The sequence below is a fragment of the Carcharodon carcharias genome, chromosome 7 (assembly GCF_017639515.1).
Source record: "Carcharodon carcharias isolate sCarCar2 chromosome 7, sCarCar2.pri, whole genome shotgun sequence".
NCBI classification, from domain to species: domain Eukaryota; kingdom Metazoa; phylum Chordata; class Chondrichthyes; order Lamniformes; family Lamnidae; genus Carcharodon; species Carcharodon carcharias.
In genome coordinates, this window is record NC_054473.1 from 42487118 (window position 1) to 42513199 (window position 26082).

General features: G+C 40.7%; 1 protein-coding gene across 1 annotated transcript in view; it reads right to left on the minus strand.

The window, feature by feature from the left end:
• Positions 1-26082, minus strand: part of cfap20dc (CFAP20 domain containing) — a 557307-nt gene that overhangs the window by 242665 nt on the left and 288560 nt on the right. The window contains exons 8-11 of the mRNA XM_041191616.1: positions 25348-25484; positions 17385-17571; positions 16947-17259; positions 6025-6082 (exon numbers count right to left, since the gene is read on the minus strand). Coding sequence (XP_041047550.1) covers positions 6025-6082; positions 16947-17259; positions 17385-17571; positions 25348-25484 — 695 coding nt within the window. The remainder of the gene's footprint in view (positions 1-6024; positions 6083-16946; positions 17260-17384; positions 17572-25347; positions 25485-26082) is intronic.

The following is a 26082-nucleotide window of genomic DNA, read 5'->3' on the forward strand; positions in this document are numbered from 1 at the left end:
GTGTCCACGTTGCTACTGCCCCTTTTATTCCACAACCTATAACTTTCCTGTCATGAGGCTATTAATGTATGTACTATTATTGGAAAATATTTTTCTTTTAAAATAGAGGTTTAGTCTGTGGATGTGTCTTAACTACATTAAAGCCAGCTAGTCTGGGTGCTTTGATATGTACTAGTTTTTAGATGTAAACAGAGAGGTAGAGTGCATTTGCAGTTTTTGAATAGAGCATTCCAGAAGTGGGGCGAAAACTGACATCTATCTAGTAGATACGAAGCAATATTACTAAAAAAATTGGTACTATGAAAGGGGTTTTATTGTTAGAGAGGTTTAGTTCAGAGGTTGGTGATACAATGACAATTTACATTCAATGGGGGTAGTAGGTATAACTTCAGCAGTTATGTGTGTACAGGGCAGAGACAATGTGAGATCAAAAGGCAACTGCAAACTCCAACTGTCTCCACAGGAACCAAACTGAAAATAACCTCATTTTGAATTTGTAAGGTGAAAATGCTTTGCCTGGTGTTTGGTTAACTTTGTGAGTTGCTGTTGCCTTAATGCAGATTAGTTTGGGGATTTGTTAAAAGTTATGATAGAAGTAATTTGTAGCTATGTGTATATATATTTTAACCTGCATAAATTAACTAAATATTTCATTTTGTTTAGTGTAAAACCTCGAGAACTGGTGGTCTGATTCCCGAATTTAGAGTCACATCTCAAACATAACACTTAAAATTACAGGTTACGGCAGTTGTTTAAAGTTTTACACTGGGATTTCTAAATAACTCAGCTTTACCGACTGCATAGGTTATAACATTTCCTCACAAGTCTGTTGTGTGGTACTGTAACAAACACCTTTTGGAAGTCTATATACACCACATCAACAGCCTTGCCCTCATCAACCATCTCTGTTACCTCTTCAACAAACTCCAGCAAATTAGTTAGATATGATTTTCCTTTAACAAATCAATTCTGATTCTTCCGAATCAATCCAAACTTTTCCATGTGACTATTAATTCTATCCCGAATAATTAACAAGTTGCTTATGATTAATGACTGGATGCTCTTTGACCCATTATGAATGCCAATTCTGGAAAGCACATGACAGTTCTCCATTGATGGGATGCCATATATGCTACACTTGTGCCTCCATAACACTGCCTACAATCCCAAATTTCACATTCCTGTGTGCTAATGTTGAAATGCAGCAACTGTGATATTAAGCCATAGATTCTTACATTCCTCTGTTACAGCACCGAAAAAGGCATGGGGTCCAATGGCTAGCTTCTCAGCTCAGACACAAGTTTAATCTTGTCACCAACAAGTTAGAGGACACCCCCAGAAAGAGCCCCTCAGTCTAAGAGTGCACTCCTCCCACACAGCCTCAGACCCCTCCTGTTCAGATTTGCTTTTACTTTCAATTTATAACTGCTCCATAACTTCGATAGTGCAAGATGGTGATTCTGCGCTATTAATTCGACACCAGCTTTGACGGTCCCTCTCTCACTGTCCATGTCTCAGAAATCTACCTGGAACCTCACGATGTGAAGGTAGAGCTCTCTCCTGTTATTGTCTATCCTCCCCCAGTAATACTGGATCCCATTGTTGTCGTGGTCCACATTCCTACTCTCCTCCCAGAGTCCATCACTACTGATGTGCTCATGACCCATTTGGACCTCTACCAGCTTCCCTATATAGAGGCTGTGGATGGTCACCTGCTGAGGAGAACCTCCCCCAGGGAAGGTTCTCACACCCCCTTTTTATTATGTTTTTCCCAAATACAGGCTGCAGATGACTCCCACAACCACTACCATCCCATCTGCAGCCCAGTACAGAGACAGAGAAGCCCGTGGACAGCGACTGTGAAAACGCTCTGCATATCCAGCTGTGCAGTATTCCAATTGAGCACAGACCCCTTGCCCTCCTTGGAACAGGAGAATAATGTGCTCGCCATGGCCTGCTGCACCCCATAACTGTCTGAATTCTCTGATCTTGACTATGAGGTCCACAGAGCCCCAGGACTGACTCTACTTTCTGTTTCTGATTACACCCTCTACCCCATACTCCCTCCACACCCTCCCAAACTCACCCCCTGACACCATCACTCCCCACTCCCAACTTCACCTCCCCGGTACACCTTCCTCTCCCAGTCAAACTTAGACCTTACTCTCCCACACTGTGTGCCCCATCTCCCCAGTACACCTTCCTCTCCTACTCACAACTGGACCTTCCTCCCCACCCCATCGATGATCATCAATAGAAGACCATGACCAAGGCATTAATGTCCTGAAGCAGACCCCAGATATCAATGGTGCCCTTCCATCTTCTGTGTGCTGCTTCACAGCGGAGCCTTGTATATCATAATCCACCCAGCATGTGATACACGTGTTCCTCCAGGGTCCAGTAGCTGTAGGGCTCCAGCATCTTCTGCTCCTCGGATATCTGCGATGTGAACAAGGCCCTAATGGTAAGTCCTAATTTCTGCACATCACACTGATCAAGACTTGTTCTGGACCGATGTGTTTTCCTGCCCACGTGGATGGTAAATTTGACGTGGGGGGCATGATTCCGGCGAGCAGGGCTTATAATTAGATGCAAAAGTATTATAGTGATGTTCCCGACATGCGGCGGCGAGAAAGGTGGCATGCCATTGACGGGTGGAACAGATGACTGCAAATTGGTTTCACAACGGAGCAAAACCAATTTTTGACTTTCTCACCATATTGTCCAATCACATCCACCATGATGCCCAAAGCCACCAGGGACTGAAAATACCGGCCTATGTTCCCCCCTCCACAGATGCTGCCAAACCTGCTGAATATTTCCAGCATGTTCTGTTTTTATTTGAGAATATTGTGATAGGTTTCCCAACTAGCAGATACCTTCAGAGGCTGTATATATGCAAAACAAATACAATGTACAGTTTGAATCTATCAATTATTGAAATATGAGATGTAAAACATTCCTCAAATACTCATTAAGTAAAGCAACAATTTAAAAAAAACAATTTTGGAACTTAGGCATACAGAACAGGAAGGGTGCAAATGCATTAATTCAAATCAGGGTTGCAGGAGGGATGCTACAACTGGTCTCAGAAATTTAGAATCAGGTGGTGGAGGTGCAATCAACCAGGGTACTTCATCCTGCCAGCTTTCTAGTGACATTATGGTCAGGTGTTTCCCATGTGTCGGTGCAGACTCAATGGGCCGAAGGGCTTCTTCTGCACTGTGTGATTCTGTGATTATACAGCAGTGCACATTTTATATGGATTACGGTCACATGCTGCCTCTATATGGAAAAGCTAAGACATTCAATGCAGAGACTCACATCAAATGAATGAAAGCAAGGTAACAGAGAGCAACAGGCAGCCATGAAACATTAATGGATGAGTCCCCAGCCTCAGAACAGGGGTGAACATAATAATGAAGTCATTTATATTAAATCTTAAATATATATAAATTCACCAAAATTTGTTTTAATAGCAGGAAAAAAATCACAAATAGCCCCCTGTTCTTGGTTTGACCATCTGAAATTACCCTAATCTTGCTGCAGACTAAAATTCAGTCAAGTACTCAAAATCCAAACCTTTAATTTGATCCACTGGTTCCCTCATACTTTGGCAAAGTGTGGAACAGTTGTTTATTGCACTTTCACCATTGATCTTTTGATATGATGAAATATTAGATACACCAGAGGGCTTTACTCCATTCCCGACATGATTTGGTGACAAAGTACCTAGATTTCATAAATAAACACAGGAATAAGGAACAAAGTGTAATGACTATCTGGACTATACCCAATGTACCTCTAATTACACAGAGAGCAAAATGCAGAAGTTAAAAGGATAATGTGTAATAAACATTAGAATTGAATATCTAGGATGTGTATTTGTGCACTTGTGTATATTCAAGAACTAGTATGTTAAAAATCCCGGAATAGCTTAGGAATTGATGATCTGCAAATTTTTAAAAATGACTGAACTTGTGAGGATACACAGCAAGTAAAACCTTCAAATCAAGGCTCAATAGCAAGTTACTCAGGATTCAGGGTGCTGCACAGTTTAATTGAGATCCCAGAATTACTGATTACATTTTAGAAATAAATGCTGATATGAAAAGCTGTAAGTAATTAACTGCTTTTGAACCCATTTGGTAACTTTAAATGACTGCCTAGATTCTAGCTGCAAACAAAAAAAAAAGTAGGGAAGAGTTTAGGCCAATCAGTAACTAATGAGGTATCTGGTAAATATTGCACTTTGAGCTCAGTATTTCTGTGTGTCCAGCAATTGTTTTCTACATTATTGTATGCATTCAAAAGTACTTTTAAGTCTGAAACAAGAAAACTGATCCTTTTTAAAAATATCTATCTGCTTTGATTTTGTCTTTGTTGGTCCTGGTTGAGTTCTCTATTTTCTCTTGTTCTTACTTTTTCTTTTATGTAGATTTTTCTCTTCAATTTCTTTCAAGAAAAATTTTCATCGATTTTCATTTTTAATATACTTCTATTTTATTACCATTTTTTATTTCATTTTACTTCTTCAATTTTTTTGCATTATTCTCATAGTGCTTCTGATTCCTTAAGCATTGAGTTGTTTCTTGTTCCTCTTTTACTTCTCCCTACAAAATTTTTGACTGGCTGTCAACTCCTATTTGAAGTTTAAAACATGTGTAAATTCTCTAATCATTTTGATTGTAGATATCTTTCAAATAGCTTTTGCGGCAGGTATTCACAGCTTCCAGAAACAGACCAGCATAAAACTACATAACACCATTGTTAAGAATAACTGAAACACTTATTAACTGAGTAGTTGGTCTAAATTGCATGCAGTAGGAGTTCAGATTTTGCACAGTATCTGACAGAGTATTCAGCCAGGTCTGTCTGTGGAATTGGTGAAACACTCATGATCAGTATTGAGATCAGATCACTAACATAAAATCAAAATATTGCAGATGCCGGAAATCTGAAATAAAAACAAAAAAATGCTGGAAATACTAAGCAGGTTAGACAACATCATTCAAGAGAGAAATATGTCCCAAACCTTTCGATCAGCTGCGGAGCCACTTTTTCCATGCTGATCAGACAAAAACTACCCACTTACTTGGATACAATTTTTCTGGACAAACTTCTGAACCCCGATGCAGAAGAACTCCCTCAGCACAGGAATCCATGGAGAGAGTAGCAAAGAGAATCATCCAAGAAACCCCTTTTATGGTACTAGGTGCTATATTCTGCTAAGAGTTTAAAGGTCCTAAAACTTTTCAGTGAGTTAGTGAATGAGTGTATGAGTAAATGGGTGAGTGTGTAAGTGGGTAGGGTGGGTGAGAGAAGTGGGTAAAAGTGGGGAGGGTGGGTGAGGTAAATGGGTAGGGTGGTAGGTGGATGAGTGGAAGGGTGGGTGAGGAGGTAAGGCGGCAAGTGGAAAGGGTAGTAGTATGGCAGGTAGGTACAGTGGCAGGTGGATGAGATGGGTAAGTGGGTTGGGGTGGTAAGTGGGGGAGTGGTCAGTTAGTGGGGGGTTAGTCAGGTCAGGTCAGGAGGGGTAGCCGGGTTGAGTTGGGAGGGATGTCAGGGGAGCAAGGAGGATCAGAGTGGGTTGTCAGGGGGTCGATGTGGGAGTTTGGATGGTCAGGGTGAGGGATTGGAGGGGTCAGCTGTCTCATTACCCAGGAGTTAGACTAGGATCTTTCTGTCTAACATTTCCTGGGTAACTACCCAGGTAAGTAAGTTGGAACTGTCCGAACTCTCTGACTCTTAGAGTCAGTGTGTCGAGACTTCCCTGGGGTCCCAATGTGCATCTTGGAACGTACTGCTGGCCTTCAATGATCCGAAGAAGATCTGGGCCAGTGTTAATGTTTTGGATCAATCACCTTTCATCATTAACCTGAAAAGTTAACTCTGTTTGTCTCCTTGGATGCTGCCTTACTTGCTGAGTATTTCCAACATTTTCTATTTTTATTTCAGTTCAGAACTTTTGTTTCATATTTATAGTATCCCTTACAACACAAACATGGCATTTTCTTTACCTACATTTGTCATATGTATCTGCATTAGATCAGAAGTGAAATTTGCTGAGGTTAGAGCCATTCTGTAAGCACATAAAAAATGTTTTGGTACTTTTAAAATGGTACCAACTGATGCTATATGATTGCCACGACCAAGCACATGGCCAATTAGCACCCCTTTTCAAAAAAATATCTGAGATTAACAACCTAACAGTGTGAAACAGAATGCATAATAAAATTACATCAGTACATGTACAGCTAAAACTAAACGTCCTTCAGCCTTATAGATAGGCTCGGATGCAACACACTGTTACGCCAGTCCCTTGATGTTTTCAGCTTTTATGTTGTGGTTTGGTATATTCAAACACTTTTCCATGGAATAAATTTTGGATTTGATACAACTTAGTGTTATTTTAACATTATAGCAAATTATCAGGAAGCCTTAAAATCTCTTATCCATAAACAATCACACACAATAGAAGTTATCTTATTTCACATGCTCCTAGCAAACATTCAAACATTCGATAGTTGGAATATCCCTTCCTGTCACATTTTATATCAGGATAGCTTCAAAAAGAGGAGTAGTGCAACAAATTAGCAGACAGTTCTACTTTACAAGCCTGCACGTGAAAGAGGATCAGGAATCAAGCGTAAAATTCCTGTGGGACATGGGCTATGTGTGGGAGTTCTACGAGAAAGGGAAGTAAGGCCTAATGTACACTTTAGTCTGATGCTAAGGCTAAAAGCAACTACATCTAACCCTTAAACAGGACAGTACAGTTTTTGCTATCTATGAGATGGAATAAATTAAGTTGCAGTAAATGAGATTTGCTTATAACTGTTGATGTTTTTTGCTGACTGTAAAATAGTTTGTTATTGGCAGCTTAGCCCTTCATTATTCAGTTCCCCTACTGAGACTGACCATGAGATCATATACAAAGGGCATAGTATTCAGTTCAGATAACAAGAAGTGCCCCTGTTGCATCCCTGGATCCCTACCTGAATATTAGAGAGCAGAGCTGCAAGGTCAACTTAGTGGAGTGACCAGCACCAGAGTGTAACTGAACTTTTTCTTGTAAAAATAATTTATAAAGATCAAGGGGAAAACTTCTGGCTGAATATAATAATTTTGAGTTCATTGGAATAAAATATACAGAACCAAAGATTCACCTGTCAATTTCCTACACTGGTTAATATCGTGATCAATGTCTTTTATGCATTTGAGAAGTTGTGCTGTGAGTTTTAACTTTCCTGAATGCTGAACTGAAGGGTCATTTGGACTCGAAACATTAACTGTGTCCCTCTCCGCAGATGCTACCAGACCTGCTGAGTTTTTTCAGGTATTTTTGTTTGTGTTCTGTGGGCAGCTCTCCTCAGGACTGGGTGTGTAGGGATTTGTGGACATCTAAGTTTGGAACATATTTTTGGTGTCAAACAGCATGTGATTTTGTCATAGTAGATTTACATTTATAGCAGTTTTCAATACTTTTAAGAAAGGAACTTACATTCATATTTTGTGCCTTCACTATCACAGAATGTCTCAGAGTGCTATACTTTTGAAGTGTAGTCACTGTTGTAATGGAAGAAACCCAGCAGCCAATATGAGCAATGTAAAATCCCACAAAGAGCAATGACATAAATAACCAGATTATTCTGTTTTAATGATGCTTGTTGAGAAATAAACGTTGACCAGAAGATAGAGAGAATTCCGTTGTTGTCCCTGGAATAGAGCATTAGGATATTTTATGTCCACCTGAAAAGGTGTATAGTTTTATGTCTCATTTGAAAGATGGGACCTCTGATAGACTTAAGTATCAACTTGAATAATGTGCTCAAATTTCTGCAATGAGTCAAAGCCGTATTTGAAGTTAGAAGACTAATGTACTTATTGCAAAATAGAAGTATTAAACTAAACATACAGGAGTGAACTTTATGGCCCATGCTGGTGTATTAGAAGCCATGGGGATGGTGGTGGTGGGTGGGGGGGGGGGGGGGAACGTTGTTCGTAAAATAAAACAGGTGGCCTGCCCATTGCCTTCCCGTCCACCCACAACCTTTCTCCCATATTAGGGTGGGTGGCTAAGGCATCAGGCAGCCCGCCAATTGATGGCCACTTCAGGGACTCAGTCTGCCTCCGCAGCTATTTTCCATCCAGCTAGGGAATGTGAGAGCAAGGCAAGCAGCTTGGTATTTTCACTGCACAAGCTGCTGGTGGGAGGGAATGAGGGTACCTCCTTTTCGGGTTCCTGTCTGAAAATTGGAGGCACTCCCCCAATATTGTAAGCACCCTTTGTCCTTCACCCCCAGCCTCTTAAACCTGACCACACCGGCCACCCCCCCCACCCCCCAACCTCCCCACCTCACTAGGGTCTGCCAAGCAGGCCTGATCAAAATTTCTGACTTACATGAAGTTAGGGATCCATTGCTCTTCTTAATTGTGGACTGCTTCTAGTCCCAGCAGTGATCAAAACTTGCTTATGGCACTGCTGGGACTAGAGAGCTGTCGGCCAATCAGATTGGCTAGCAGTTCTCTAGGGCAGAACTTTCTCTCAGAGGTGGAAGTCCCATTCTGAACCAATTAAGACTACCCCCAACATATTTTCACGGTGGGCCAGAAGGAAAAACCAGTAAAACTTGTGGGAGAATCTTCAGCCCGGTGAGCGGGCCCCGACCCTGCTCGCCGAGGCATAAAATGACGTGGGGCAACATCGGGCATGCGTCCCAACGTCACTGCATGTCATTTAGATTTTCAGTTCAGCGGGTGTGCAGCCGAGTTGGCTACGCGCCCGCCGAACTGTCAAAAGCCTATTAAGGCCATTTAACTAACAATTAAAATAATTAACAGAGCTGCCTGTTGAACCTTAAGGTTGGCGGGCAGGCGAAGAGCCCAGGCGGCCTTCGCATTTTTCATGGAACCTCATCCATGGGTGTGATGAGGTTCCATGAATGATTTTAAATTTTCTCAAAAACTTTTATTAGAAATAATGCACATGTTTCAGCTCATGTGACAGTTTCACATGAGGGGACATGTAATAAAATTTTTTCAACACTTTATTGAACTGTTAAAACTTAAAACTAATCTCTACGAGGCACCTCTGTGAAAGAGCACACTCCTGACTCAGGGAAACCCGCCACCGCACCCCTCCACCCCCAGCCCACAGAGGGAGCGCACAGTGCTTCTAGGTGCATGTCTTGCTGGGTGGGCCTTAATTGGCCCGCCCATGTAAAATGGAGGCGCAGACCCAATCAGGGGTGCCGATTGGGTCCGCGCCTGCTACCATCCACCCCCATACAACCCCGCCCTCCCCACAACAGGGGGAGAATTCTACCCTTGGAAATGAATTGAACTAGTCCGAAGTAGATTTCCATTTTAAGGTATACAAGACCTGTTTGGACTGGTACCAGTCATTTTCCAAGTTTTACTGTTTTTCCCTTCTGATCACTGGGTTTCTGGTTGGCGCCATGCTTACGGAGTTTTCGGTAGTGGGGAAGGCGGGTAATCCATTGTCCCCCCAACCACCAACCACCTTGTAAAATCCAGCCCAGTGTCCTTTCATGTATTTTATTTGTTGAGGTATTGTCTCCAATAGCATCTTCTCTTATCTTAAAAGCCTCACCAGCAGACCAGTCCTAAATGGACAGGGTTTTGCTCTGAGGAACAAGCAAACAATCCCAGCCATAGGTTTTGACTTGTATTGCCCAACAATTTCCTATGGGCTTTTGGCCAACTGTTAAAAAGTACAGTGCCTTCTGCAGGGCATCTGGAACTTGTGTAAACAGGGAAATCAAGTTTACCAAATCAGATTGAAGAATTGTTAATGAGAAACGCAGAATCTTAACCAGCAAGTGTTAGTTAGAATAGTGAATGCAATATGAAATCAGATATGGGAAGTTAAATAAAAAAGAGAGGGAAAGAAAGACTGGATTAAGAACATTGAAGCAGGAGTAGGCCATTCAGCCCGTAAAGCCTGCTCCACCATTCATTTAGATCATGATTGATCATCCACCTCAATGCGACTTTCCCACACTATCCCCATATCACTTGATCCAGAAATCTATCGATCTCCATCTTCAACATAATCAATGACTAAGCCTCCACAGCCCTCTGGGGTAGAGAATTCCAAAGATTCACCACCCTCTGAGTGAATAAATTCCTCCCCATCTCAGTCTTAAATGAGAGATAAAAGAGACTGCAAGAAAGAATTTAAAAAATGTATATAATTTTTGTAGAAAAATCTCCAACAATAATTAAAAGCTGAAAGAACGAGACATTACACTTGTAAAGTTCATTTTCAGCACCAGAGAGGTTGCTTGTTGATAATTAAGACTTCTCATGCCATTAAAATTTGGACTAGCATGGACAAGACCCAAATTTTTTTTGGCCAAAGCAAAATGCTCCAAATGCTGGAAATGTCTCCTAAAAACAGAAAATGCTAGAAACACTTAGCAGGTCATGCAGCAAAGTTAACATTTCAGGTTAATAGCAGTTTTGGTGAAAGATTATTGACTTGAAATGTCTACTCTGCCTCTCTCTCTCCACAGATGCTGCCTAACCTGTTGAGTGTTCCGAGCATTTTCTGTTTTCGTGAAGCATTGTTCATTGGAGAGGTACAGAGGTTATTGAAAATTCTTTCCTTTTCCCTCCCCTCCCCAATAGTAACTTCCTAATTTAGTTTGGTGGATGTTCAGGGATTTAATTTCATTCCACAAGTATCAGTTTGGCCTATCTTTTATGACAAGAATATCATTGCTGAGAAGACTTGTAAATTTAATGTTTGTGTAAATGTTTACTTGCAAAATGCCATAACCTCTGAAGGAGGAGATTGCTCAATTTTTCAAACCGATGTCTATTCATCCCCATAGTCATTTCCAACACAAAAGAAGTTCATTTATCACACTGTGTCTGAGCCAGATGCTTGCTGAAATTAGAACAATTGTGTGCTGTGGAACCTAGAAAGACTGAAAGTGCTCAAAGGCAGCTCATGTAGGACACTTAAAGCCACAAGACAGATAAAACATCTTTCAGACTGTGCTGAATTCATATTCAAGTCCAGAAGTAAGGAATTGGATTAACCAACCATGCGCCCCTGTCTCATTGTTGGTATATATTTCAAATCCAGACATGTTTTTTATTACAGTGTTAAATTTGACGTTTAATAATAATTTCAGAATACTTTCTCACTGAATGTTATCAATGCCACAATGAGCTAAAAACAGCCAAGAATTATGACCCCATGAAATACTCTCATATGACGCAAGAGAAAATATATTTAGAGACAAGTGTTCCTTGCACTTACTTAGATCAAATGCCTACTTTAGCAATATTTGTGGAAGATAATGAATGAAGAACCATTACTTCTTTGAAGTTTAAACCCAAAATTATTTCTATTATATTTGACAGATCTTGAACAAATACTGCTTATGATTTGAATGTTAATGCAGAAATACATAAACTCAAAAAGTGGATGCAGAATTTTTCCTCACTCAGAAACAAAGCATAGACACCATTAATATGTGAAAAGTATTTTTAAGAATACAGTATTTTGGTGTTTAGAGAAATTTTGAAATCTTAAAAGTTGTAATTACATAGCTAGCTACAAAATGTTGGGAGTACTTCAAATTCTCAGTTTAGCATATGCATCAACGTACATTATTTGTACTAAATGCACTAGAATATTTAAATTTGCATTTCTAGATATAAAATGGAAAACCGACAGTAAAGTTAGAGAATGAATAGCATTACCAATGATCGAGCCATTCCTTTCTGTGTAACTAATCTGTAAACGTAATTTTCTACGATTATTCCTGTCAGAAGATGGTTCCTGTGGTGGATGAGGCTGTTCGATTTGATGTTCTTCTGAGAAAACTTCATTCCCATCGTTAGGTTTAACTTACAAAGAATGAGATAAACAATGTGGTTAATTATTTTCTATCTGTAGTTCCCTGCTATATGTGAGGTAATTACTACCCATTCAAGGCATTAACATTGAACAGAAACTAATTGCTGATAGTAAAATTGTTTTTATTCACAAATTATTCGTCATTTTCTCAATGTACCATGAAAGATTCTCAGTTGTTTCGTATTCCTTTGATCAATGTGCAGTATGTTTCGTTAAACCCCACCACCCCTATTCCCCATGTCAGAAGCATCTTTTTATGGTAAAAGGTATAGCAAATTACTGTGAACTCATTGTTCCTTTATTAAATCAACCGCTTGGCACATTACTTAAGAGAGAAGTATTTCACAGGAGACTGACTCTATAAAAGAAATGTGAACCCATAAAGCAGAGATGGTGAATTCCACTGTCAGGGTCGAATTACTTTCCAGTTTCTTCATTGTCTCTATGTATTTGGATAACTCAAGCTCCCTTGAAAATACTTGCACTTACCACTGTTTGCATTTAGGTGAGGTGAGAGTGAGAGTGACTGCCCTTGACATTAACATAGCATTTGACCAAATGTGGCATCAAGGAGCCCTAGAAAAACTGAAGTCAATTTGAGTCAGGGGGAAAGCTCTCCCCTAGCAGGAAGTATATCTAGAACAAAGGAAGATGGTTGTGGTTGTTGGAGGTCAATCATCTCAGTCCCAGGACATCAGTACAGGAGTTCCTCAGGGTAGTGTCCTATAAGGCCCAACCATCTTCAGTTGCTTCATCAATGCCTTCTCTCCATCATATGGTCAGAGGTGGGGGATGGTCACTGATGACTGCACAATGTTCAGCACCATTTGCAACTCCTCAGATACTGAAGCAGTCCAGGTCCATATACAGCAAAACCTGGAGAGCATTCAGGCTTGTGCTGATAAGTGGCAAGTAGCATTCATGCTACATAAGTGCCAGGCAATGACCACCTCCAACAAGAGACAATCTGAGTATCTCCCCTTGACACTTAATGGCATTACCATTGCTGACTGCCACACTAGCAACATGCTGTGGTTACCATTGACCAGAATGAATTGGACTAGGCAAATAAGTACTGTTGTTACAACAGCAGGTCAGAGGCTGGGAATTCTGCAGCAAGTAACTTACCTCCTGGCACCCCCAAAGCCTGTCCATCATCTACAAGGCACAAGTCTGGAAATGTTATGGAATGCTCTCCATTTGTCTGGATGAGTGCAGCCCCAACAACACTCAAGAAGCTTAACACCATCCAGAACAAAGCAGCTCACTTGACTGGCACCCCAACCACCACCTGAAACATTTAATTCCTCCACCACTGACGCACAGTGGCAGCAGTGTGTACCACATACAAGATGCACTGCAGCAACTTGTCAAGCCTCCTTCGACAGCACCTTCCAAACCCATGGCATCTAACACCTAGAAGGCCAAGGGCAGCAGGTACATGGGAATACCACCACCTGCAAGTTCCTCTCCAAGCCATACACCATCCTTACTTGGAATTATATCGCCTTCTCTATCACTGGGTTAAAATCTTGGAACTCCCTTTTTATCAACACTGTGGATGTACCCACACCACATGGACTTCAGTGGTTCAAGAAGGCAGCTCATCGCCACCTTCTCAAGGGCAGTTAGGGATGGCCAACAAATGCTGGTCTAGCCAGCAACACTCATATCCCATGAAAGAATAAATAAAAAATGAACTTCATGGGATAAAATACGTGCCTCAAGCACAAGGAACAAGGCATGGTCAGAATGTTTTCTCAAAACAAAAATGGGAAAAATCTCTCATGCCACATTTGATCCAAATGAAGTCCTGTCAGGCTCAGGCCAGATCCAGTGGGATGATTAACATTTAAAATGAAAATTTCTGGAACAAGCGTACAAAACAGAATTAAGGGTATATTCAACCATTTGTAATATTTACCCTGAATCCAGATCAAAAAATTCAGAGCAGGTGGGGGTAACTCGCCATAGTAACACGTCTAATTTGAATCACTCCATAATTGGAGGCCATTTTGTCTAAGACCAGGAATTTCCATTCGTCAGGCGGGCTCGGCAGGAGCATGCGGGGGCAGTTCTGGAGCCAACCGCCGCCCACAATCAGCTCCACACTGTGATTTCAAACGGGCGGGCTAATTAAGGCCCGCCCTGCGTGGATCGCAAGCGGTAGCGCTGAGCACTACATGTGCGGGTGGGGGGAGGAGGGAGAGTTGGGTCCAGTGCTTACACGAAAGAGGGTTTCAATCTCCCTGCGGTATGGAGCTGCCTCAGGGAGATTGAAGCACTTTTTAAAAAAATAAATAAATGCATTAAAAATTTAATGAAACATGTCCCCTCATTTGACTGTATCACATGATATGGGACATGTTTTCATTTTCAAAATAAAGTTTTTATTTAATGTGTATTAGCTTTAGGAAGCGTCATTTTGCTCGTGGATGAGGTTTCCTAAAAAACATAAAGGCCCCTTGACCTTTTTCCCTGCCTGCCAACCGTTAGGTTGGACGGGCAGTGTAAACTTGAAGTTAAATAGTTTTTTAATAGCCTTAATAGGCCTTTCAATTATCGCACGCAGCTGAATCCGGGGCACGCCCACAGAACGTAATATCGCAAGACAGCGCAATGATGTCGGGACGCACACCTGACGTCATCGCGCATCATATTAGGTTTGGCGTGTCGGTACGCATCTGCACGCCAAATGTAAAATTCTGCCTTAAGCTCTGTAATTTTTTTCCCTAAAACTCTCCATCTTCTTTTCTCTCTTTCCTCCTTTGAGATATTCCTTAAAAGATATCTCGAGATGCGTGGTCGAAGACAAAAAGGTCTGATAATTAGTGGCCTAAGGCAAAAAGATCTGAAAATTTCTAGGAACAAGGAACCATGTACACATTATAGTGCAAAACGGCAAAGTCACTACGGTGTGAAAAGCCTGAAATTATAACACTATTTACGATCTGTAGTGAAAAGAAAGTGCTTCTAGGCCACTTCAAATTGGTGAAATTATTAGGCTTCAAGTGGGTACGATCTATTACCATCGAGATAGTTTTGATGCACCCTATTTCAGTGTCAAGCTTACACTGTGAGCAAATGGCTGGGCTCTATCCACGAGATTGCTGATAAGGCTAATCTTATAACACATAGAGCTGCCAGAACTCCAATGCATATATTGACCACTGAAGGTAGGTTTGTCGTATAGCTGATTTCTCAATAGCACATTGAGGAATGGGAGCTTGTTAGACTGTTCCATTTCAAAGGTGAATCCACTAACAGGATGCTGCTGTCAAGCCAAATAGAAGTTCTGTTTACCATACAAATGAGTAATGCTGTATATGAATTTCAGATCCGGTGCAGTGCCAGGTGGGCCTCATGTTCCAATGACTGGCGGATCATATCAAATAGCATGTCCTTTTGGCTGTTCACGATAGGTAGTGTACTGACCGTACTCAATCAGCCTGTGCATGCAGAACTCAGAACGTAACGTCAAATGTTAGATGTGATTCCACAATTGGACAGCACTTTCTGAATGATCCCAAGTGTTCTAAGAATTACACTAACAACCAATTTAAGATTATCAGTGGGCCTCACAATGTGGATTACTTATGCTTGCTAGGAGCTAGATATAGTCAGTTGCAGGGACCTGACCTCTGTGGGCAAAAGAAACATTTTGAGGCATTGCAACATTTTAAATTAAACACAAGTGTGGGAGACAATCATTCCCAGGTGCATTCTCCATGGCAATGCCTTGACCAACCAGAGTTGATTTGCCAAACAGGGTAGACTTGCCAACCAATTGGCACCCTTTCCTCACACAGTATTAATTTTTGCGCCCTTTGAAAATTAAATCATTATATTATCTCATCTCAGCATGGCTCCTGAGTCTGCCCATGGTGGATAAAGGGTGAGATAGCATGGAGGATGTAAGGGCCAAGAGTGGTGGGTGGATTGGCATTTTTGTAGGAAGAATAAAAAATCATATATTAAATAGGGAGAGATTGAAGAACTCATTGGTACAGAGGGATCTGGGTGTCCAGGTACATGAATCACAATATGCAGGTACAGTAAATGATTAGGAAGGCAAATTGAATGTTGTTGTTTATTGCAAGGGGACTGGAATACAAAAGTAGGGATGTTTTGCTACAGTTGCATAGGGGATTGGTTTACAGTTTTGGTCTCCTTATTTAAGGAAGGACATAATTACACAGAGTTGCCTCAGGGAGCTGAAGATTTTCCAAATAAACAATAAAGAATTTTGAAATGTTAAAAAAAAATGTCCCTGATGTGACTGTCACATGAGCAGGGACATGTTAGAGATGAGTGTAAAAAGTTTTTATTTTTTTAAATCACTAGACGAAACCTCACCCTGCCCGTGGATGAGGTTTTGCCAAAAATGCAAATGCCACTTGGCCTTTTTGCCCGCCTGCCAACCAAACGGTTGGACGGGCAGTGAAAAACTTTGATCAATTAACTCATTAAGGGTCTTAATAGGTCGCTTAATTGTCAACGGGTACGCTGCCAACTCCTGTGCACGCCCACTGACCACAATATTGCGCGAGTGCACAATAACGTGGGAATGCTCGCCCGATGTCATTGCACGTCACTTTACGCTTGTTGGTTTCGGGAGCATGCCTGCCGTACGAGCGCAATATTCTGCCCGAAAGTAATGGAAAAAAGCAAATAAACTTAATTATGCCAAAGATATGACATAATGTTTGAAAAGAGTTGAACGATGAACAATAATTCCGTTGTCCAAATTCATCTTCAGTTTAACTAGGTTGCAGTAGAGCTAAGTCTATAAACGTGGAAATCACATTGAATAATGGTAAAGAAGGAAGTAAAAGCTTGTGGGGCAGAAAATCAAAAAAAGCTTTTATTTTACATCAACAACTGATAATTATATTTAGCATCTCCAACCAACACATAGAGCCTGAGGCTTCATTGGCTTAGCAAACCTCTGTTTGAGTGCTGATTTCTGAATAGCCTTAGCTGTAGCTGTGCTGACTTTCTTTGTTGCAGCTTTGGCCTTCTTAGCCTCCTTGGCAGCCCTGATTACCTGTTACATTCAGCCTTGTGCACCTCAGACTTCTGATTCCTCTTGGCCATAATCTCAGCAAGAGAGGCACCAGTAATAGCCCGTTGAAACTTCATCGCTTGATGGGAGCACTTTTTCTGAACCTCTTCAGGCTGCCCTTTTTTGTGCTTGCGCCTGTACAAGACAGTCCAGTGGGTCTGTCGAGGGTTTCTCAAGGCTGACTCACATTTTGAGTTCAGAAACTGGAAAACCTTCCCATCGATTCTGGCATATTGCTTCCCGTGACCCGGGTATATTTTATACCCACTTAAACTGCAGAGTTCCACCTTCATTACTGTGGTAAAAAATCAAACATTGACAGAAAAAATGGACACTCTTAATGTAGCTCTCTGGGATACTCTCAGCTAGGCTCAATGGTGTGATACTTAATAAAAATTTGTACTATTTCTTGCTTCTTACCCAAAATAACAGCTTCTGATGTTTGCTTTGTAAAGGAAATACTTTCTTGGTTTATTTGGTTAACTGGTTCTGGTCGACTTGAAGCCTGTCTTTCTGACCTGCCAATCAATCGTTCTGAGATGTCTTCTTTATTACAACGCAGTTGATAGGAGGATCTGGTCATTTTGTTATCCATCAAACCTGATAGCTAAAATCATTAAAGGAAGTGAAAATAAGTTCTAACTTCATTTTGTATCAGTTAAAAAAGAAACTATTACTTAAAGGCTGGGAAATCTAGAACACAGGAGTAAAGTTTCAGGATAAGGGATCAATCATGTTGGGCTGCGATGAAGTGAAAGTTCTTGTCTCAGAGTATTGTGAATCTTTGTAATTGTCTATCCTGTAGGGTTGTGGATGCTCCATCATTGAATATATTTAAGACTGAGATAAACAGGTTTTTGGTCTCTTAGGAAATCAAGAGATATGGGGAACAGGCAGGAAGGTGGACTTGAGGCAGATGATCAGCCATGATTGTATCAAATGGTTAAGCAGGCTCGAGGGGCCATATGGTCTACTGCTACTGTTTTTGTATTCTGTAAAAGATTGTTAAATAAACACATTTTAATTAAATCTAGTGAACAAGGTGTTATTCTTGGATTAAAATATTCAAAAATAAATTGGGTCAAACATAACCAGGGAGAAAAAGGACTCTTATAACAATACCAAGCCAGGCAAAAAGTCACAGAGAGAAGCTACCAGTCCACAGGTAATAAAGTAGCTTTTCTTTCAAAGCTTAGCTGTTTTTCCCTCCCTGCCTCCTTTCTTTCCTTCTTTTTGAAATCTTTATTTTAATTTTGTTCTGTTCTTCACTCTCACCATGGCTTAGATTTTTGCTGGGTCGGGTTGACTCAGAGGCCCTTTAAGAAAAGCAGGTGGGTCCCAATTCCAGGATTCCAAACCCCATTCCCATCGAATGCAATTTTTGGGAATGCCTTTAAAAAGTGCGGGCTGGTTCCTGTCAAAAGTGCGCATCTGGGACTCCTGACCTGGCCAGCTCCAGTGTAGAGAACGGCATCTCTTACTCCTTACAATTTTCATGGAGTCGGGCCAGGTTTTTTAAAGAGTCATGGTTCACGGCCCGTCAGAGGACCTTTTAAAAGGTATGTTCAGAAGGTCTCCCTCATGCCTCCTATGCCAAATTATGCTCCAATCCAACCCCCCATGACCCCTCATGCCCCCTTTGCCAAGTTCTGCCCTTCCACCCACCTCCTGTGTCCCCTCATATCCCCTATGTGAAGCTCTGCCCTTCCACTTACCCCAAGGCCTCTTATGCCACCTACACAAAGCTATGACACTTTCATCCCTATTGAACCATTGTACACATTGTCAAACCAATGAGCCCTACAGCATAAAGTGGCAAGTGTTAAAGAAATAGAAAAAAGTCATTCATTGAGAAGTAACTTCGATTGATAAGAAAGTCTGAAGAGTAAGCTAATAAAAGTATCAATCGTTCAGGCCCTTTGAAGTTACAAAACCACAAACCCTTAAAACCACTTAAACAAACATTGTTAAATTGACACAAAAACAAAAATAGCTGGAAAAACTCAGCAGGTCTAACAGTATCTGCGGAGAGGAATACAGTTAACGTTTCGAATTCGTATGACTCTTCATCTGATGATGTTTCCATCCAGGGGATGTAGTATTTTGCTTTTACCTTATTGTTAAATTGACTGCAGAGATCAGAGGGTCTGAGCTGTCAATCAAATAATGTTTCCTCTGGTGAGCAGATGTACTCGTATTTTAATAGCTGTCTGGGCTCTCAGCTGAGTGTACATTGAGGCTGTACCTGGAGTGGTACTTGAACCATAACCTTCTCACTCTAGAGGTGAGTGTGTTATCAACTGAGCCACGGTTGACACATTGCTATGTTGTATGTTCACTTGCTGTGAAATAAATCAGCTTAGGAATTTTCATCTTGCGTTGTTTTGCCAGGCATGTTGTGGTCTACCTTACACAAGGTTGGAGAAATAGGTGGGAAGCATGTGCATATGGCATGAATATCCAGTTCAAATCATAAATGATACCAGTATTACACTACCATAAAAAATCAATATTGGACAGTGCAACTCCTGCACATAAGGAAAGTAGAATCCGCTTATGGGGCAACTGATGCTACTAAATTAAATATTAAAAAAATTACAGACTTGAATGAATATAACAATCAAAAACAAAAGGACAGTATTACTTCCATACAAATATATAAAAAGTTAGCAACATTCAGCAGATCATGCAACATCTGTGAAAAGAATAGATGAATTGGCATTTTGATTGCAAACCCTTTGTCAGAACAGTTTTCATGAATTACATAGTTTTTAATGGCAAGGAAACAGGCTATTCAACATAACTGGTATATGTTGATATTTATGCTCTGCACAAGCCTCCTTCCACCGTACTTCATCTCATTCTATCAGCATATGCTTTTAATCATTTATCCCACACATACTTTTCTAGCTTCCTCTTAAATCAACCTGTGCTACACGTCTCAACTACTTCATGTTATGGCAAGTTTTGCATTCTAACTGCTCTCCAGATAAAGATACTTCTACTGACTTCCTTATAGGACTCCCCCTGGATGGAAACATCACGTCCGTGTCTGTTCTATCAAACGCCATCATAATTTTAAAGACACTAATAGATCTCTTCTCAGCCTTCTCTTTTCTAGAGAAAACAGTCATGGCCTATTCAATCTTTCTGGATAAAACACCCAGTCTATTCAGTCTTTGAATTGCCTATACACTTTACTGTTCTTGTTTGTTTCCCAGCACCTGCAATTTTTTGCTTTCTGTCCATATAAAAAATTACCCCCAACTCAAAAATATAAAAAGCTCCCAACAAAAAATTCCCAGCATGAGTGTAGGGAGGTGGACTGTGAAGAGCTGCATATGAGTATGAACCAGGAGCCAGCCTGGGAAGAAGCAGGATCATGAGCCACAAGACCAGGGGTGGGAAGAAACTCTGTTCAAGAAGGAGGGGAAAGGAAAACTGTAATATTAACTTGAAATAGCTAGGATGGGTCATACCCCAGATTCTGAGTGGCAATACTGTCTTAGAATAGTGGGGAACTGGCAGATTGCAATCAATATTTACATTAACTTTGGATGGAGGGAAGTTAAAACTTAGAGGAAAGGAACATACAAGGTTAAAATTGATAACTGTAATCTGGAAAGGTTTAAAGTTAACAACAAAGTGAACTTAACTGAAGAGAAAAAGGTTCTGAAAAAAAATCCAATTCAGGAAGTTCATAGGTCAGATTGTGGGACTGCAATATGACAAATTTAGATGGGCAAAACTTATTAGAAATTTGGACACAGGAATTTATAATAGAAAAGAATTGACACAACAAATTGAAAGAAGTACAACTGATGCCAAGACTAATAATCCAGAGAATGTGAACTCAAATTCCACCATGGCTATTTGAGATATAATTCAGCATGAAAAAGTCTAGAAATAAAACATCAGTATCAATAAAACCGGCCATTAGGTTGCTAGATTGCTGTAAAAACCCAAATGACTCACTTTTTCTTCAGGGAAGGAAATCTGCCAATTTTACCTAGTCTGTCCTAAATGTCACGCTAGTCCCACACTAGTGTAGTTGACTCTTAACAGGCCTTTGGTTTGACGTGGCAAATTTGCTATTCAGGGTAACTGTAGATAGATATCAGCACCATCCACAATCCCAAGAATTGACGTAGAAGAATTAGGAATGTCGCATACTTGGGAAGTGCACACAAGGCATAAGGCCCGAGAAATTGGTTCATATCTGACTTCAGGTGCAAAGCCAGCTGCAAACACAACGTCCACAATAAAACTTAGGAGCAAGAGGACAACGTGAAATTGGTCCTCTGGCATCACCATGCATCAAAAAGGCATTAGTTGCAAAGGGGATGCTGGCACCAGACCTACTATAATTAGTCAGGGATGGGAGGTTGTTGAAAGGGAGATCAGGAATGAGGCAAGCGCTGCCAGGCAGCAGCTTATGTTATTAATGTGGAGCCAGGGAGCGCCCTCCTGCTCCTTCTAGTTCCACATTCAGACAAGTTGAAACATTTTTATGTTACCTCCTGCAATTCCTTTGAAGGCAACTGGTTTGGCTCCTGTTTGCTTTAGAAAACTGACCGCAGAATACACAGTCCAATGTCAGAAAGGGGCCTGATCTAGACATTAGTTCCATTGTCCATGCAGATTGGTGGCCTAACTTCCACTTCAGGCAAGTGTTCTGGGAATTTACAGTGTGTTCCATCAAAATTACATGTAGCACATATCCGGCAAGGAATGAATGCATGCAGACTACACGCCTCATTGGTGCCTTCAGCACCTCTTAATTGCATGATGAGTGGCTCTACAGATTTCTGGGCCAAAAATGTTAATAAAATATGGCTGGACAATGGGGTGAATGTCATAACAGATACAGTTTGGTGTCTTTTGTAACAAAAATGGTCAATCAGGAGAATGAACAAATTTGACCTATTATGTCCTTAGGACGTCCCAAAGTGTTTCAGAGTCAATTAAATGTTTTTGAAATGTAATGTTAGCAATTGCAGCAACCAATGTATGCACAGCAAGATCCCACAAACAGAAATAAGATAAATTACCAGATAATCTGTTTAGAAATATTGAGTGAGAGAACAATAAACTTGGTTGGGGCATGAGAGGAATAGTACTGCTCTTTTTTGAAAGGTTTCTTGGAATTGCTTACACTCACACCAAGACAACGTACAATTTAATACCTCATTGGAAAACTGGCACCTTTGACTGAGCAACATTCCCACAGTGCAACCCTGATGTTACCACCAAGATCACATATTCAAGGCTCTGGAGTAGGACTTCAATGCATGACCAGTGACTCAGATGAATCTGCTACGTCACACATATAGATCCGCACAAAACAAGATTCTTCATACTGAAATCTTTTAGATGAAGACATTCATGGTATAACATAGAGACATAGAAAATAGGAGCAGGAGTAGGTCGTTTGGCTCTTCGAGCCTGCCCCACCATTCAATATGATCATGGCTGATCCTCTATCTCAATGCTGTACTCCTGCACTCTCCTCATACCCCTCGACACCTTTAGAGTCCAGAAATCTATTTCCTTCTTAAATATATTCAGTGACTTGGCCTCCATAGCCCTCTGTGGTAGAGAATTCCATAGGTTCACCACCCTCGGAGTGAAGAAGTTTCTCCTCATCTCAGTCCGAAATGGTCTACCCCATTATCCTGAGACTGTGACCCCTTGTTCTAGAACCCCAGCCAGAGGAAATATCATCCTTGCATCCAGTCTGTCCATCCCTGTCAGAATTTTATATGTTTCAATTAGATCTCCTCTCATTCTTCTAAACTCTAGTTAATACAGACCTAGTCGGCCCGATTTCTCCTCATTCAACAATCCTGTCATCCCAGGAATCAGTCTGGTGAACTTTTGCTGCACTCCCTCTATGGCAAGTATATTCTTTCATAGGTAAGGAGACCAAAATTGTACACAATATTCCAGGTGTGGTCTCACCAAGGCCCTATGTAGCTGCAGTAAGACATACTTGCTCCTGTACTCAAGTCCTCTCGCAATGAAGGCTAGCATACCATTTACCTGCTTAACTGCTTGCTTTGCCGCACTGCATCTGCATGCTTGCTTTCAGTGATTGGTGTACAAGGACACCCAGGTCCCTGTGTACATCAATGTTTCCCATCTATCACCATTTAACTATACTCTGCTTTTCTGTTTTTCCTACCAAAGTGAGTAATTTCACACTTATCTATGTTGTACTGCATCTGCCATGTATTTCCCCACTCACTCAACCTGTCTAAATCACCTAGAAGCTCTTAACACCCTCCTTGTTGCTCATGTTCCCACTAAGTTTTAAGTCATCAGCAAACTTGTAAATATTACATTTAGCTTCCTCATCCAAATCATTGATATATATTGTGAATAGCTGGGGCCCAAGCACTTACCCCTGCGGTACCACACTAGTCACCACCTGCCACTCCACAAAGACCTATTTATTCCTACTCTCTGTTTCCTGTCTGCTAACCAATTCTCAATCCATGCCAATATATTACTTCCAATCCCATGTGCCCTAATTTTACACACTAACCTCTTATGTGGGACTTTATCAAAAGCTTTCTGTAAATCTAAATACACCACATCCACTGTTCTCTCTCATCTATTCTGTTAGTTACGTCCTCAAAGAACTCCAGTAAGTTTGTCAAACATAACTTCCCTCTCATAAATCCATACTGAGTTTGTCTAATTTGAATTTTCTAAGTGTCATATTATCACAACCTTTATCATAGACTCTTGCATTTTCCCTACTACTGATATTAGGCTAATCGGTCTGTAATTTGCTGTTTTCTCCCTCCCTCCTTTTTTAAATAGTGGGGTTACATTTGCCACCCTCCAATCTGCCAGGACTGTTCCAGAATCTACAGAATTTTGGAAGATGACAAACAACGCATCCACTATTTCCATGGACACCTCCTTTATTACAGTTGGATGTAGATTACGGGCCCTGGGAATTTATCGGCTTTCAGTTCCATTTATTTCTCCAGCACTATTGTTTTATTAATGCAAATTTCCTTCAATTCCTCCTTCTTACTAGACCCTTGGTTCCCTAGTATTTCTGGGAAGTTATTTTTGTCTTCTTTTGTGAAGTCAGAATTAAAGTAGTTGTTTAATTGCTCTGCCATTTCCTTGTTTTCTATTATAAATTCTCTTGTTCCAGACAGTAAGGGACCTACATTTGTCTTCACTAGTCTTTTTCTTTTTACATATTTATAGAAGCTTTTACAGTCTGCTTTTAAGCTCCTTGCAAGTTTACCCTCATATTCTATTTTCCCCCTCTTAATCAATCTCTTGGTCCTCTTTTGCTGAATTCTAAACTACTCCCAATCCTCACTTTTTCTAGCAGCTTTATATGACTCCTCTTTGGATCTAATACTATCCTTAAGTTATTTTGCTAGCCATTGTTGGGTAGCTTTTCCTGTTGTGTTTTTGCGCCAGAAAGGAATGTATAACTGTTACAATGCATACATTAGTTCCTTAAATATTATTGTTTATCCACTGTCATGCCTTTTAGTGACGTTCCCCAATCTATCTTAGCGAACTCATGCCTCATACCTTCGTAGTTTCCTTTGTCAAGATTTAGGACCTTAGTTTCAGAACGGGCTACTTCACTTTCCATCCTAATGAAGAATTCCATCATGTTATGGTCACTGTTCCCTAAAGGACCCTGCACAACAAGACTTTTAATTAAACTCTTCTCATTGCACAATGCCAAATCTAGGATAGCCTGTTCCCCAGTCGGTTTCTTGACATACTGGTCTAAAAAAAAAAATCTCGTACACACTCCAGGAATTCAATCGCCACAGTATTATTGCTAATTTGGTTTGTCCAGTCTACATGTAGATTAAAATCATCCATGATTGCTGTCGCATCCTTGTTACATGCACCTCTAATTTCCTGTTTAATGCCTTATCTTACCACTACTATTTGGGGGCACATAGACAACTCGCATTACTGTTTTCCGCCCTTTGTTGCTTCTTAGCTCCACCCAGACTGATTCTACATCTAGAGTTTCTGAGCCAATATCCTCTCTCACTATTGCACTGATTTCATCCTTAACTAACAACCCCACGCCACCTCCTTTTCCTTTTGCCTGTCCATCCTAAATATCGAGTTCCCTTGCATATTCAGTTCCCAGCCTTGGTCACCCTGCATCCAGGTCTACCAATCTAAGCTGCATTTATTTCTTTGTAGAACATTTTTTCCCATAAGTAGCCTTTATTCTTTACAATTTATGTTCCATACCATATGACCACAGAGTAAATGTATCTTCAAGAACGGCAATACCCTTAGAACATCAATGTCATATTTAAAATACCATTTGAAGTATTGAGATTCTATAATCAAACATCATTTAACAGCTACTTACATCTTTAGATCCTGTTGTCCCAATTTTTCTAACACTGGTTGGAGGTGGTCCAAGCACTTTTGAACCAAATGCAATATGAGATATATTTTGGTTTCTAATAGTACGTGCACTGGCTGTCCCACGATTGGTCTGCTGGTCTATGCAAAGGAGAAAAGTAATTTCATTTTGTATAAGTCATGACAGTTTTGCAGTCTCTTCAATATCAGCATGTAACTGCTTGCAGTTTCATTAGGAATACATCACTGGAGAAACAATCTAGCTTTACTACAGTCCATAAGAGGCAAAAGTGAAGTATAAAGACTAGTCAGAAATGAGGTGAGGAACATACAGGATGCAAATGAGCTATTAAGGTAGGATCTTTGAATATCTTTAAGGCAGAAGCAGATAGATTCTTGATAAGCAAGTGGGTGAAAGGTTATCAGGGGTAGGCAGGAATATGGAGTTGAAGTTAAAATTAGATCAGCCATGATCTTATTAAATGGCGGAGCAGGCTCGAGGGGCCAAGTGGCCAACAGCGGTTGGACACAACAACAACTTATATTTATACAGCATCATTAACGTAATAAAACATCCCAGGGCACTTCACAGAAAAACTATAAAACAAAATATGACACTGACCCGCATAAGGAGATATTGGCAATTGAGTTGGATTGCCAATTCCAATTCAGGCCATTGAGATCTTTGTAGTGCAGCTCACTCCCGGTGCCTATCGGTGAGAGCAGCTCAGTCACAGGT